The following is a 16,429-nucleotide window of genomic DNA, read 5'->3' on the forward strand; positions in this document are numbered from 1 at the left end:
AGCAGGTACCACCATCCCCACTTAGGGAGGAGAAAGCCACCAGCCACAGAGCTGGTCAACGGCAGAGCCAAGATCCGAGCCAAGGCTGGGATTTTAACCCCATTTTGCTGCCCATCAGTGAGGAGAAGGGAAGAATGAGAGGAGGCTGCTCTAGCAGGTGATCATTTCATTAGTAAAGTTCAGGAGAAAACCACCGTCCTTAGGGATTGGTCCGTGACATCCTCTGTGACGGTACGTAAATGAACAGAAATGCTCTTTTGGCTCCAAGTATTCATATGTAAATTTAAGTTTTAAAAATATGAAAATGTAGTGGGTGGGGACAAGTGGGGAAGAAGGGCAGAGATAAACTGCAACAATTTGGTGGGGACACTAATCTCGATTACTCAAACATCTGAATGACAGAAGTTCTTTGGCTCCTACCACACACTGTGATCAAGAACATCAATTTATACACACACGGTCAAGGTCTTCAAAGCCTGTTTTGTACTCAAATAAGTTAATGTGCCTTCTAAAATTATATTTGCACAATGAATGTGTTTGATGATATCTTTATAAAGAAGACAAAGATACCAATTTCACTTTAATCAACGTGAGAGCAAATGATCACAAAGTCTGAATCAATGCAATGTTACTGCCAGGTAAAGCTTGAGGATAAAAAGAGAAATAAGGAGAAAATTAGTAACTCAAACGGCTTCTTTACGCCTAGTTTTTGTAATACTAAAACTTCCTGTCTTTACATTTCTAAGGAATCCAATAACTAAGTATCAATGATGCCCTGTTATGTTTGGATCAATTTCATTTCTAATGCTAAAAAATATTTTTTTGACATGGACATAAACATTATTTTAAAAATCAATCAGCTGTTACCAGCCATTTGAAATAAATATATTTTAGATTCTATGAGGGGGGAAAAAAAATACACCCAACTCCCCTGGGAAAATGTGTTAATAAAAACAAAATCACTTGTAATGGAATGAATTCTATGACATTCTTAGGAAGTCAATTCTACAAACTTTCCTTTTCCTCAGAGGCTCTATCAAGGCTTTATTTCTACCTTTAGGTTTTATTTTATTTACTCTTCCCCCTAGAAATCTTTCAGTGGCCTTTGGCCTTTAAAAGTATTATTATTCCAACTGGATTATGAGGGCTCCATCCCATTTTTTAAGTTTTCTCTAGTAAAAGCCTCCATAAGCTCCCTCAGCAATACGAAGCCCACCATACAACACAACGAATCCACTCTAAGGTGAATGACGTCTTTTGATCAAAAGGGCAGACGGTTTGCCCACTCTCCGCAGAAGAACGCTCCCCGTCTCGGGGTACTGAGCTCTCTGTTCTGGGTAATCTGATCACTGGGTGTCTAGTCCGTCTGGTTCACAGCCTGGATTCCCATTGGTCAGGGCCCAGTGGCATCTTCCCCCAAACCTTCACACTTCCCATTCAGTTCAGCTCAGAAGGCATTTATTGTGCGTGAATGAACAGCCTCGCTTAACTCTTTCCATTGAGTGCAGGAAACGCTTCCACAGCAGCAGTGAGACTCCTCCACTCCACAGTCAACACACTTGGGTTCCACAGCAAAGACACCAAAGCAGACTCTGCTCCCCAGAGCTAATTACAAAAGAAAGCACCGCCCTTCCCCACTCAAGGAGTTTCTGCCAAAGCACTTACTTCTGCTGATCCACTGATGCAATCCCACTTTCTAAGAGAACATTTTGTCACAGATGATTTAGTGTTGGAGCTCCCTGGAGCGTCTTCCTCAAGCACGCACTCATGGTTTTTAGGAATCTTGGGTCTCCCAGGCAAGATTCAAGAGGGAAAAGGGTTTTATTAGCCACAAGCCATCTCTCACTACAAGACCCCGAATTCCAAAGCATCCGTCCAAAAATCATTAATGCAAAGAAAAAAAAATCCTACATTAAACTTCTGAAGACAAAACTTTTAGGAAATCTGCATGACAATTACAGTGGAAATGTGTCATTTTTTCAGGACACAAGATGAGACTGGATTGATTCCCACTGTGAGCTGGATGGTTAGGGAGCTGAGGCAGTAACGATACCGGTTAAAGTCAGAAAAGGAGGAAGGCAAACATTTTAGGAATTTTCACATGAAGTCATGGAGTGTGTATCCACCAGAAGCCAATTTAACAGAAACAAGTACTGTATAGCTTTCCCCCACCAGACACGTGGCTCCGCCAACACTCCTGTGATTGTCTACTATACGTAGCTGAAGGCGAGATGGAACATGTTGACTGTTACTTTTCACTTAAGGGAATGGGTCTGGGTTACGGTGACCCCTCCCACCTGCTGTAGTCTTGGCTTGATCCCAGAGACACCTTGGGGGCACCTGAGCAACTCACCCCATGGGTGCCAGTTAGCGGTCCCCTCCTTCCCCCAGAGCCTGTCTTCTCCCAAGTCCCCTTCCTCCACGAGCACCCCCAGCAGGGCACATGCACATCCCACAGCCACCAGATCACTGCGTTAATAGGCAGCTCGCTCCGGCTTCAGGGAAGGAGACTGCCACAGACACCAGGTCGGGGCTCAAGAACACAAAACTGCAGGGAGGAGTCTTCTGTATCTCAGGGGTGAAATGAATAAGCTGGACAAACACTTGGCTAAGCGTGTGCAGCCTGACGTTACTGCTGCTGGTAATCTCAACCAAGCATTGCTCGTTTCACTGAACCAGGAACGCCTTCTCCTTCTCTTTCACACACACATAGGCACACGTATGAAAACAAACACACACTCATAAAAATTGGTTTAATACACTTTTTTTGTAAACCCAGTAAGCGTTATAACATAGAGGCCTTTTAAAGTCATGGATGTTAATGGGTTGGGTTTATTAAAATCTATTTTTCTACTCCTGTGAGAGCAGGCCTGCTTTTAAATTCTGAACCATCCAAATACCTCAAACTGTTTCCTTGCCAGAGAGTGTTTCCCCCAATCACCACAATTATGGGCTTTATAAGTGAAACCTAAACCCTATGTTTTTGAATTACTTTCTCTACATCATTAGAACATTGTGTTTTGAAAAGCTGTTTGATGTTCAAGGGAGCGTATTTATTTTCAAAATAACAATCATAAGGAAGCCCCGGTTTGCCAGAGGAAACTGTTGTGAAGTATCTAAAAGTGTTTCAGATCCAACCTTGAACCCAAGAGGAAACATCCACATGCCACTGCCCTGCTCAAACACCCTCCATGGCTCCCCACTGCCTCCTGGATGAAGTTCACGCTCAGCAGCCTGGCTGGCACCTGCCTCCCCAGACTCGTTGCCCTGACTCCTCCATGTGCATCTGCTGCACCAGCCAAACTGGAGCGACACCTCGTTCCCTGAACATCCGTGGGCGCTCCTGCCTCCACAGCCTGCCACCCCATTGCCACTCACCATTCTGGCTCCTCCACCTCTCACTCTCAGGCCCAAGGAAAGGTCCAGCTCCTGCAAGAAGCCTCGCCCCAGGCCCTCGTGCCCTGGGCAGCGGCTGCTTCCTCTGAGGTCTGCAGCTCTCTCTGCCCTGCTCCCTGATTTGTTTCCAAATGTTTTCCTGATCACTCTTTCACCCTCCTCTTTGCAACAGATCCTGGGGGCCTCTAGGTACTCACCCATCACTTGGCACCGAGGAGATGCGAGCTTGTCCTGTCACTCATCCTTTTACCTAAAAGTTCTCTCTTCCCTCCTAAACTGCCATGTCTTTGAGACCAGCAGCCAAATCATACTCTTCTCTATCTGTCTTGTCCAGGGGGCAGCCCAGCTGAAGCCAGTGCTATTTCTGGGGACCGTCCACATTGCTGCCTGCCCTTCCATTTCCTCTGCTCCCCTGTCATCTGCACACTATTGACCAGAGGAAAAAAATGGACTGACCGTGGGTAGGGCTGGCCGTACTGTGGGCCACGTGCCATGCCCACCCCTCATGCACAGTAGAGAGCTCACCTCAACCCAACAAAGAATTACTTAGCAGAGGAGAAAATGAAGGTGCAGAAAGAGTGAAGGTGTCTCCACTAGCGAAACAGGGGAGGGGGGAACTATTACTCTGGAATGCCTGTGTGAAGTCTTGCTCGTAAGCGGGAGAATGACCCAGACGTCTCTCCTCTCCCACCATAACACACCCTTATGGCTTTACCCCTGAGGTCATCATATTTCCTTCAAATGTAATTATTGCCTATCATTAAAAATTCAACAGTGACATCAGTTGACGGACAGACTGATTTACTAGTCATCTATGTCATGGAGAAATCCTCTGCTAAAGAACTTCCTTGAACTGCATTTTGTCTGATTTTTTTTTTTTTTTAACCTCATGAGCGAGGAGGACTGAATAAAGGTTACGGTTAGCCACCCAAGATTACTTAAAACTCAGGCTAAGAGAAAGGTGAGCAAGACTCAGCAGAGGAGCAAGGGGAATTCAAATTCCAGAGGCCTTAACTGGCTGGAAGGGAAAAGCATGCAGATTGCCTAGGAGTCCAACACTGGGTCCTCCTATGAGAAACGAGATCAGATGGGTAGTGAGGACACCCTTCACAGCAGCCAGCTGTTATTGAGCGCCTACTGTGTGCCAGACTCTGTGCCCTGCGCTCTGCACGTGCTGGCTCAGAGGACGTCCAACAGTCAGTCCTAGGAGGCAGGTCCAGTGGCGACTCCGAAGTTCCACGTGGGAAATCTGAAGCTTCGATCGTCTAAAGGACCTGCCTGCCCGAGATCACCAGCAGGCATGGCATTCCCACCAGGTGTGTCTGTGCATCAGATCTTATGCCCTAAAACACTGCTCTCCTGCCTGGATAGCTGTGTCTCAAACACAGGTCCCTCTGATGGGCCTCTGAATGGTGAGCTGGCAAGCACCTGGGTCTAAAGGACATTGAAATTTATTCCAAAACAATGGTTTGGTGGTTTCAGGTTTCAGATCCTTGCTGGGGAAACACCAACTATTACAACAAAGAAAGATTCTAGATGGGACCCGTATTCACAGCCATTCCCATTAGACAATCAGATACAGGCCCTGAACTTCCCCCTCCCTCTCTCGTGTGTTCTTGTTCGATGTTTTTTCATCTTAATACTTCCCCGACCACTCTCCCTCTCGCCTCCATTTTCAGGGCTGAGACATCAGACAGGGTTCCTGGGTAAAAGTGATCAGTGCTGGGTGGAAGAGAGGTTTCTGAGAAACCTCATAAATCACTGGCTGTCTCTTGGCCCCTGGCTGCCTCACATTTGGGTGTTATCACTCACGGCTTCTCTCGTCCTACCTCCCCCACCCCTTCCCTTCTCCTCTACCTACTTCTGTCTTTATGCTGCTATTTTTCTAGTCTGGTAGACACAGTGCTGAACTGAGAAGGCTCTGCCAAGATCGCTGGCAGGAGCCGGCCTGCAGGAACCCTGCCCACCGCAGCGGCGCGGAGAAGACAGAGCCTCCGGGCAGACGGGCAGGAGAGCGGCTGCCCCTGGGGTCTGGCTGGAATGTGGGGCAGAGCGGGGCTCCCTGGCACGGGCCCCCGCCCTCCGGAGCCCGGCTTTCTCCTGCCAGGGGGCAGGATTACAATTGCTCGCTGGCACTTGCCTGGGTTTGCCGGGGATGGGAGGCGAGGGTGGCTGGAAGGCCGCCAGGGCGCCACCCCGAGCTGGGTGAGCTCCACCGGGCACAGCCACGTGCCTGGAGCACACGGTCACGCGGGCAGGCGGCCAGGGTGGCCGGGGCCTGCACGAGAGCTGGGGGGGAGGGGGGCTGGGCACCCAGCGGGCAGCAGTTTCCAAACAGGGGAACAGAACTTGCTAACCCAGAAGGGCTGCTGCTGGAGTAACATCAGGGAAGTGGCTTGTCCTAACCCAGGATGAAGGAGAAAAGTCAAGCAGGCTGCACAGGATGGGGACTGGGCGTGCTGAAAAACAACAACGAAATGCATGTCCCATTTTTGCAGAAGGAAGGGCGCTGGATGATACAAATCCCTAAATGGAGACTGGGGTTGGGAATAAGCTTCCCTTCCCCTGCTCCCAAGCCGTGACATCACTCCAGCTCCTGGCCCTGAGAATGCACCTACCACACACCCTGCTGAAACCCCAGGGAGGGTTTTATAGTCTCCATTCTCTTGATGAGTAAATTGAGGCTTAAGGAAGTCAAGAAATTGACAGAGAGTTACACAGCAGGTCAAAGCATGTCCAGGATGTGAACCCAAGTCCCTGGGTCCAGAGCTGATGCTCTTAACCACCAAGGCACTCTGCTGTCCACACGTATCTGGAAATACCTCTTGCCAGAAGGCCAGGAAACCCCAGTCCTGGGACTGTCACACAAAACAAAGCCAAGAGAACAGGGAAAACTTGTCTTCTACAGGGTGTGGTGGAGAAGATAAACTCTTACAAGCAACAGAAAAGTCTGCCGGCCTCCAGAGCAAAGCTGACCTTCTCCCTCATAATCTCCTTGACCCTGATGGATGGAGAGCATGTCCAAGAAACTTGAGGAGCAGCGCACTCAACTCCAGCACGGTGCTCCCAATCTGCAGACTTAGCAACACGCTGGATGGGAAAATACATGTACTGCATGCCCTCAAGGGGAGGGAGAAACTGAAGCTTCGTGTCACGATGCTGGAAAAAGCAAAGAGAATTCTGTTGCCTGAGCAAGACCTCCCGTAATTCCAGAATCACCAGCACAGAACCCTCCTCCATTGTTATTCAGACCCCATGGCCAGCATTCTCCTTCCACGCGGAACCTCATCACAAGGGAAGGTCAGCAGAAACAGAACACAGGTTCCATCCTGCAAAGGTGCGGTTGGTTCTCCCTACCTCCTCACTCTATTTGGGCCACCCTCTCACGCCCTCCTCTCCCACACACCACCACACTCCAGGGGTTTTCACTTCACTCCATAAGCAGCCTTCATTGTGACCCAGACTCTGTGCTCAGAACTGGAAAGAGAGGCTTCTTAATTCTCAGCTGTTTACAGTGGTAGGACACCCCCAAGCTATGCAAAGAAAAACCACCAGAGGAAACAATTTAAAATCTGGCTTTACAAGCATGTGATTTAAAAATAACTCTGCCTTTGTCTGCTATGGATGACTTTCCCTAAAGGGACTGCTGTCCTTAAAGCAATCGCTCAATTCTCCGGGCAAACCGATTCTTATTTTTCCAGTACACAGCGTATACCTCTAGGAAAGCACTCCCAGGTACCACTTCTGATAGTATCTGACATGCAAACATCGAAGCGGTCAGGATGACTCCTGCCATCTCTGTGGGCCTGGGAACGTCCAGAAAGCTGCACCTCAGAGGACGGAGAAGCCCACGCAGGTGGCTGTAGCATCCAGGGATCTCCACTCTCCTTCGTTAAGATATCAGCCCAGAAAGCTTAGCAGTGACCCACAGCCACAGGAGGTTTCAAGGCATCCCCAGCTTATTTCTTCAAGGGAAACTGTATTCAGAGAATTTAATTCATCCTTCGATCAGACAGCCAGACAGAGGAATGAGGATGGGTGTACCAAACAGGAAAGGGGTTAGAGGGTGGTCAGGGTAGATAAGTGAGAGAATTCACAAGAACGTTCACCTTGTCATTCCGAGACACATGTGGGGTAAACCTAGAAATGCCTAATTTGTCATCTCCTTTCAGCCACACAGGCAGCACTCACGGCACAATGCTACTGAGCGTAACTCAAAAGATGCACGCTGAGCAGGGGGCAGAAAACAAATGTTTAATAAAGCTGTTCTGCATTGAAAGCCTGATCAGCTTGATTTCTGTTTTATCAACTAAAAGTGCATAACCACGCTCTGATTAACGTTATATTTATTCGTGGCCACCTAAAGTCTCCTGATCTTCTCAAAAGTTTTGCCACAAAGCTGTACAGGGGGTAAAAAGCATCCGTGTGTGTGACAGGGTCCTGAGTTAAGCCCAGACATTCAAACTGAAAGTCTAGATCATTAGTTCTCAACAGGTGGGGGGGGGGGGGCGGGGATGATTTTGACCCCAGGAGAAAGTTGGCAGTGACTGGAAGTATTTTCATGTGTCACAGGGTAGAGGCAGGGGTGCCTCTAAATGTCCTACGATGCCCAGGATGGTCCCTGCAGCAAAGACTTACCTGAAACATCAACTGTGCCAAGGTTAAGAGTTTTTGATTTAGACTGAAATTATACAATTCCCAGAATGTTCAAGGCTACAGCTGTGCTCTTCCCTTCTGAGGACTTATTTTCCTCAAGATTAGTTTGACATTTCTATTCTGGTCACCTCTGTGATTATACAGAATCATCGAGGACTTTCTCCTTTTTTCAGGTTTGCCTGTGACATACCACCCGTGAATTCCACGTCCCCTAGAATTGTACTTTGCCTTATAATCTTTATAATGATCAGCACTGTATGAACAGCCGAGTGTTATTTTATCTGCATTTGGTGTTTTTAAGAAGAGCTATAACTTTTTTATCCTCTTTTGTTAGGCGTACCATTGAGTTTAAGTGAATTGAAGATTATTTTGAAGTGCGTTTCAAGTATCAAAAAAGAGGTTTAAATGGAGAGCTTATTCCTAGATTCCAGTACCCACTTTGATCCTGGAGCCTTTCCTCCATAACCTCACAAAATGCTATCCACTGAAACTCTGGAGATCTTTGTTATAGATTTGCAAACCTGACTGGGGCACCCCAGATTTCCAAGAGTCATTAATACTGATTCTAATGAGCTCTGACAAGTGACTTTTAAGGAAGCCTCAAGCTCCAAGACCCCAATTCTTGACTCTCAGCAGGAACCTCGCTGATGGGGACCCCATATCTGCATGCCTCTTGGGAAATAAATACAGCATTTCTAACATGTTACACATCCTGTACTTGACAGGAGATTGAGAAATACGAGTCGATCGCGTATAAGTGTTAGAACACCCCGAGCCAATAACTATTGGTCAAAATCTCCCGGCATCTCTCTCCAGAATGAGAGGTTATATGCTGTACCTAATTGCTTTTACGAAGGTATTACAGAAGACAGGGATGGGAATGAATGATGAAAGCTGGCAGGGACAGAATAATGATCATAACTGCTCTCATTACAAAACATCTGGTGCTGGTCATTTTACACTTTATACACATTATCTGTACTTTTCACAACAGCTCAATCAAATATAAAGTATGCCCGTCTATACAGAGGCAAGCTGAGGCCCAGAGAGGTTGTGTCACTTTGTAAGGTCACACAGGTACGAAGTGGTCAGTCCCATTCTGCAGAGCAGATGACTGAGGCACACCTGTGCCTTCTCACCGGGGCTCTCACCCCGTCTTCCTGGTTGCTTCCTCACTCTGAAAGGTTATTTATTTTGTGGTCTGCTCCCAGAAGAAACTGAAGACAATGGCCCCACGGGTTCTAAGTAAGAGGGACTCAGGGTCACATGAAGGAATGTTTCCCCAAGTTTCTGCAGCCTCCTGAGGGGGTCAGAGGTGATGCCTTAATTCCATTCCAGCCAGGGGCCTTGAAGTTATAATTCAAAGTGAGCTTTGGAGAAGGGGCAGCCCAGAGAGATTTGATGGAAAAGTTTTAACTCCAACACTAACATTTCAAGGCAGGGGCATTCTCTTCCTCCTTTGCACCATTTCCTTTCATTTTAATCTCGCTCTGTGTGTCACAGAAATTCTACCCGAGCTGGGGACACAGAGTTCAGGAATGATCTCCAGCACAAGTCTCCTATTGTCCTGCTTTCTGCCCTCCCTGCGGCTAAGGCCCTCGGCTCAGCGACCTGCCTGACAATTTATCTGGCTGGATCTTTGTTCCTGGTTACCTGTGCACATGAAATGGCCTTTCTTCCTGTTCATTTTGTACCGCAGGGTGTGAACGGCACGAAGACAGAGCGGCCTCAACTCTTGTTTCTGTCTAACCATTTAGCAGTGGGTTTTGAAGTGCTGGTCATTTCAGGTAACGTTTCTGTGTAATATTTCCACACCATTTAAAGCTGACCCTGTGGCCTTGTGGGTTTTGATAAAAGTGGACGACGTGTAGTGGACAGGTGAAAATGAAAACAAAAATGTATGAACAATTTGGTTTATCAGCACAGTGAAGAGAGAGAAGGGGTCTGATACCGAAGACGGCTAAGCTCTCTTAATACGACAGCGGCTTTTAGATTCCATTTCTCAGTCGATGACAACACAAGATGAAATGGATCAAAAATCTCTCTGTCCCCCAACCCCTGATTCACATTTTTTTCCCTTCAGGCCAGAGAACGATAGATATGGGTAAACCACAGTTTTATAAGAGTCTGTCCAAATCATTCAGCAAAATCCTATCATCTGTGTATTTGGGGAATGAGGAAAAGAGACAGGAGGCAAGATGGATGCCTAAATTATCCAACTCAGTCACTGTGAGTCGGTATTTCTTAAACTATAGTCCTTGGATCAGCTGCGGGGAGCTGGTTAAAAATGTATATTCCTGGGCCTCGTCCAGACCTGAAAAATCAGAATTTCTAGGGGTAGGTCCACAGAATCTGCCTTTCGCTGACTCTCCAGGTGAAATGCTCATTGAAGGGGGACAACCACAACCGTGGGTGAAATGCAAGACTCCCCCTCTAGAGAGGGCTAAAGCATCCCCGATGGTGAAGACGTTTATGTCAACCTCACCCTGCCCCTCTGTTCCCCACCTCCCCCGTCTGAAGGGAGACCCTTCTGAGAGTTTACCTGGTCTGATGGGGCTCTGCATACAGTTCGGGGATGGGATGCCAGGGTGAATGGGTGCGGAGGCCCGACTGCTGAGGTCCATGACGGACGGGGCAGCTGAGGAAGCCGGCTGCAGCCCGGGAGGGTGAGGGCTGTGGTCATGCTGCGACGGGCTGGGGGGAATGCCATTTTCCGACAAAAACTCCTCCAGGTCCATGTATTCCAACTGGAAGGTATCTCCGTCATAGGGAAGGGTTTTGTCCCATAAGGTGGGTCCCAAGAATGCTGACTGGGGGACCGTCGGGCTATTGCTCTCATCATCCAGCTTCTTTTCCTTGTCTTTATCTTTACTAAATGCTGCAAAAAAAGGCGGGGGGGAGGTGAATTGGATTTTAAAAAAGAAAAAGTGTCCCTTTTGTATCACCCCCTCCTGGCTTCTGCTGTAAAACTACTTCCCACAAATGCCGGGGCTTTTCTCTGGCTGCTGGCTTCTGTGGCTCTGGAGTTAAAAGTTCAGGCAGGACATGGATCTCTGCCTGTTTTTCAACATCTTCCTATTTACTTTGGAAAGAAAGCACGAGTCCTTGGGACAGGGCTAGAGACTGGTCTAGGATATAAACAAGAGAGCACAGGCTTCAGTGCATTATTCGGGGAGACAAATATTAATCTAAATCTACAGTGGGAAAATAACCCAGGCAATTACAGGCAACTGATGTGATTTTTTAAGAAAACAGCCAATAACCAGGCATGATTTATCTTCCAGGAACTTCATTACAGTAACAAGATGATGTCATTCAGACTTAGAAAGCCAGGGCGTTGGTAATTCTAATTTTGGTAAAGTACAGACTCTCTACCCATTCTTCGATACCATGTATTGAGCACCTACTATCTACCTGGTTTCTTCCACATATATTTCTACCCCCCCCAATCACATAATAAACTTGCAAATAGCAACTATCCCCATTCACAATGAAGAAATGGAGGCTCTGAGATTTGCAGGACCTTGACCAGTGCCTCTCATTGCAGAGGAAACCAGGAACTACCTAGGTCACGTGTGTTTGCTTCTAAAACCACTGGGTATATTACATTTTACAAAAGGAGTTTTTGTTTTGTTTTTAAATACCAAGTGTTTTCGTGCTCCTCTTCCGCAAACGTTTAAGTATGATCTGACTCAATTACACATGGAGGCGCCCTGTTTAAAGCACAGCTAGTGGAAACGTGGTCCTCTCTATACCTGCGATGGAGGTATGCAGCTGTTTTCTGCCTGGGAGTGTCCCTCACCCCCTTAGGTCTTTAACCAGCGCTCCGGATTTTGACGAGTCTAGTACTCAAGCGCCGGTGGAATCTGGGATTAAGGAATTCGGCTTGAGGTTCTTCCTCAGAGAAACAGCCTCCACCGACCCCCACTCTAATTCCCTACAGTCTCATCTCCTGAGAATCTGACTTAAAAACACCCACAGATGTAAAAGACTGCAGGCAGCACCTTCCTCCCAAGTGCTACTCCTTAAAGGGGAATTAAGAGGTAAGCTAGGCTCTGCAGACTGCGAATCAAACCCCTCAACTCTTGCAATGCAACAGGTTGTTCCTGGTAGGAAAGAAGATGCGAGTTCTCCAGAGCTACCTGCAGCCAAATGATCTTTCAAGACTTTACACTATGAGCTGGGAGGTTTCGCATTTGCTAGCGCGATATCGAAGGCATGAAAACCATCAGCCCAAAGGACAGATCCCGGGCGGCACCAGCTGGGTTCCGCATCTCCTCATAGGACCCCTTCGGCCCGCTCCAGCCAAGGATGCCTGGGGAAGGTTTGGGACTTACCCAGACAAGGCTCAAGCCAGAGGTGGCTCTTGTGCGGTTACACGTGAGCGGGATCCGCTCTCCCCTCCCACCAAGGAAAGTGCACCGGGAAGGTGGCAGCGCTGGGGGCGTACGCCGCTCCGCGCCCAGATACCACTCCCCTCTCCAGCCCCAGCTCCCCAACCCCCCTTTCTGAAGTAACCTGCACGGGGGAACACGTGTCTCTGCTTTCACCTCCTCCGGACTTCAAAATACTACTAACGGCAGCAGTAAGCACGACCCCAATACCCAGGCTCCGCAGGGAGACCCCCAACTCGAGCCCCAACCCGCATGGAAGCCAGCCCTCTGATTTCTCTCCCCAGCCCGCGAAGCTCTGTCCTGGCGCAGACGGTTTCACTCCGCATGCCGGTGAGCCTCAATCTAGGGAACACTGACCTGTCAAGTTCTCTCTCCCACCTGCGCCGCCCGATCCGGACCCCGGGAGGCCAGGCTGGGTCCGCAACGCTACCGTAAACGTTGCTCAGCGAGAGGGTCTCCCCTTTTTGAGAAGGAAGGGTGGAGCGATGGGTGAGCTACTCAATTTCACCAAAGCAGGGGCAGGGTGCCGGTGACAGGGAGAGAAGGAGGCGGATGGATGCTCCGGCGGGCCAGCGCGTGTGCCTGGCCCAGGAGGGGGACCCCAGGAGCGGGGCCCCAGGAGCGGGGCCCCAGGAGCGCCGTTCCTTCCCAGAGCGGGGCAACCAGGAGGGCAGCGCTCACCGTCTTCGTGATGAAGGGGGAGCTTCAGCGGGTTCTCCAGCAAGGACCTGAGCACGCCGTAGGGAGGCGGGATAAAGGTAGGATTCAGGGGGAGCGGTCGGGACATTTTCTCCATTGCGATGCACTCAAATTATTTTTCTTAAAAAAAAAACCAAAAAACAACAAAACCGCTCTCCAAAATGTTGCTGAGGGTTTTCCTCCGTCCTTTGCCGAAAGTAGTCTCTTTCAAGGCGGTGGAGACAAGAGAAGAAAAAAAAAATTACTTATGTCTTTATAAACACATCTGCATGAAAATATAAAACAAAAACTTTCAGGTTCCCTATGCAGAAGGTCCCCGGAGAGCGCGCCAAGTGCCCGCGGGCTCCTCGGCCACGGGCAGGATGCTCTCACCTGCCGCAAACCCCTCGTCTTGCAAAATGTTCACAATTGTGAAAAAGAAAGAAAAAATAAGCAGACAGCTCAGAGGGCGGAGGGTACCGTACCGCTTCGGCCCGGTCGCGCGAGCACCGAGGCCGCGCGCCGTCCCACCCCACCCCCCTCCCCGCGCCGGCGGCCGCTGCTCCCCCGCGCTCCGCGGCCCCGCAGCGCCTGGCTCAGCGCATCCGGCCGCCCATGTGCCGCGGCCTGACAAGAGTGACGTCAGGGCCCGCACCGCGCGCCGATAGGCGTGCAGGGGCGGGGCCACGCGCGGCCCCGCCCGTCCCGCCGCCGCGTGTTTGTCGTTGTCGCGCGCGCCGATTTTCTAGGACTGTGCAGCGCTGGCCGGCGGCAAATATCCTGGATGCCCTGGGCCACCGACTTAGGCTGAGAATCTAACTTTTTCAAAAGTGAGAAGAGGAATGAGAAATTTATCTCAGTAGTTTTCAACCTGGGAATAAACTGGGGAATTAAAAAAAAAAATCCAGATGACCAGTCGCATCCAAATCAATTAAGTCAGACCTCTGGGCTGACATCCAGGTAAGTTTTTAAAGCTCCCGGGATGGTTCCAAGAAGCAGCCAAATTTGAGAATGATTGGTTTAGATCGAATTGAAAATAAATACTCTTCTAAATATTTTCTCCTAGCCCCATCCAAGCTTAGCATCCTCTCTCTTGCCTTGCTCCCGGAGCCACCGAAAAATGCTTGTGAGAATGAGATACAAAAAGTAGAGAGGGGAGAGACAGCGGGAGCCCTGTGAACTGTTTCCCATGCTTTCAAGAGGGTATTAATAGGGATATGTGTTTGCCTGAAGTTGAAAGAGGGCAGGAGAGAGACACACCCACTGAATGAGATTTTAGGAACATTTGCTCTAGGAAAGGACAGGCGACTGTTCCCAGGTTACAGGGTCTGCACGGCAATTGAAATAATTTTGTAAAGTATTCCTTAAAGTGATATTGGCGTTCACGGCCCGCGCAGCGGCTGCAGCTTCGTGCTCTGCAGGTGTGTCCCGCGGTGGTCCCAGAGCGAGCGCTGTAAGCATCCAGGTGTGGGTTGGACGGGAGCGCTGGCATCCAGGCCTGATGAGCTCCGGGGAAAACCTCAGGGTCTTCCCCTTTGTCCTCACATCTCCTCGCTAAGATTCGTGTGGCCCAATCTGGGGAAGGGTCTGCACAGAGGAATGGGCACAAATTAAAGAAAACATATTTCAATGAGACATAAAGGCTTTTGGAAAGGCTGTCTCTGGGGTGGGATTCACTGCAGTACTGGTAGGTTCTACTTCCCCGGAGTCCCCTCCCAGAGAGCACCTGGAAGCCAGGAGACCAGGAAAGCCACAAACAGGTGCAAGATGATTTCTGGCAGTGCCTTCCCCTCTTTGAGCTGCAGTTTCCTAGTAAAAGGGCAGATGATCAAGTGACATCTATATTTCTCCTCACTGGAAAATGACAAAAGATAAGGAAACAGTTCTGAGACAGTGTTGTAATAGTTCAGAATTCAGCCAGATTCCCAAGACTTTTAGCTAATGCCAAGTACATTTACTGAGCACCAGCTGTATGCCAGGGACTCTGCTGGGACTGGAGGGAAAAGGATGAATAAGACATAATTCTAACCCTCAAGAAATTTTAGGCATATATGCACATTTTAATAGTCTTAAAGGGGCAAAAATGGATAGTGGCATCTCCAAACAAATCACTCAAAAACCTACTTGCTTAAAACAACAACCATTGTTTTATTTCTCGTCATTCTGCAAGCTGGACTAAGCTCAGCTAGGATGCTGAGAGGCTTCTCTGTTTTCACACGGCCTCTTTACATGATTTCTCCAAGTGTTCTCCCCAGCAGTGTAGTCAGACTCCTCACAGGCAGCTCAGGGCCATCCAAGATAAGCCCCAATGGGCAGTACTCATCCAGACTTTCCCTGCTCACGTTCCACTCATCAAAGCAAGACACATGGCCAAGCCTTGAGTCAACGTGGGAAGGGACTATGCAAGAACATGGGAGTTGGGTGCATAGTTCATGGGGAGGTCCTCAAAGTCTACCACAGTTATTCTGTTATCTTATCTTCAAATAAAGGCAAATAAGACCAGAGAATTTATCCAACATCGTTGAGCAGAGCCAGCACTTGGACCAAGATCTTCCAACCATAAGTCCAGCATGTCATTGGCTGGATATATGTCCACTCAGTCATTCATTCAACAGTAGGTCAAAACAACTTGTGTAAAGCTCTGAGTGTGGTGCAAAGGTAAATCAGACCCAGAGGGCTCGGGTCGGATGGGAGCTTACAGACGCGCTGGGGATAAGACCTATGTATGTAACTAATGCAGCATTCTAGGAGAAACAGAAAAGACCACAGAAGAGGTTTGGAGGATTAGGAGAAGGAACCAGCAAGCTTCCTCAAATCAGGACATTAAGGATGCCTAGTATCTGTACACGTGGAAATCGGGGATGGGGGTGGAAAAAGGGAATTCCAGAAAGGAATGACATGGGTAAAGGCATGGAGAAAGGAAACTGACAGACAATTTGTGAATGTGTTTTCATTTCTCTTGGGTAAACAGATAGGAGTGGAATTGGTGGCACTGAGAGATATGTTTTACTTTATGAGAAACTGCCAGTTTCCTGAAGCAGGTGAATTAGTCTACATTTCTAGCAGCTGTTGAGAATTCTGGTTGCTCTGGGTTCTCACCAACATTTGGTGGTGTCAGTTGTTAAGTATTTTAGCCATTAAAGTGGGTGGATATTGATATCTCATCATGCTTTTAATTTGAATTCTCCTGATGACAAATGATGTTGAGCACTTTTTCATGTGCTTACTAGTCATTTGTATATCATTTTTTGCAAAGTATCTGTTCAAGTCCCTTGCCCATTTTAAAATAGGGTTGTCCTTTTTAT

The 16,429-nt window shown here is 48.5% G+C and overlaps 1 protein-coding gene across 3 annotated transcripts in view; it reads right to left on the reverse strand.

Annotated features, from left to right (window-relative positions):
• HLF (HLF transcription factor, PAR bZIP family member) overlaps window positions 1-13,728 on the reverse strand; it is a 51,638-nt gene extending 37,910 nt beyond the window's left edge. The window contains exons 1-3 of one of the 3 annotated variants that reach the window (XM_032498457.1): window positions 13,518-13,728; window positions 13,128-13,349; window positions 10,595-10,930 (exon numbers count right to left, since the gene is read on the reverse strand). In XM_032498457.1, coding sequence (XP_032354348.1) covers window positions 10,595-10,930; window positions 13,128-13,242 — 451 coding nt within the window. In that variant the 5' untranslated portion in view covers window positions 13,243-13,349; window positions 13,518-13,728. Of the gene's footprint in view, window positions 1-10,594; window positions 10,931-13,127 lie in introns of all 3 variants that reach the window. The other 2 variants (XM_032498456.1, XM_006178145.3) reach the window with 2 other exon arrangements.
• Between the last annotated feature and the right edge of the window lie 2,701 nt (window positions 13,729-16,429).

Source organism: Camelus ferus, chromosome 16 (genome assembly GCF_009834535.1).
Source record: "Camelus ferus isolate YT-003-E chromosome 16, BCGSAC_Cfer_1.0, whole genome shotgun sequence".
NCBI lineage: Eukaryota > Metazoa > Chordata > Mammalia > Artiodactyla > Camelidae > Camelus > Camelus ferus.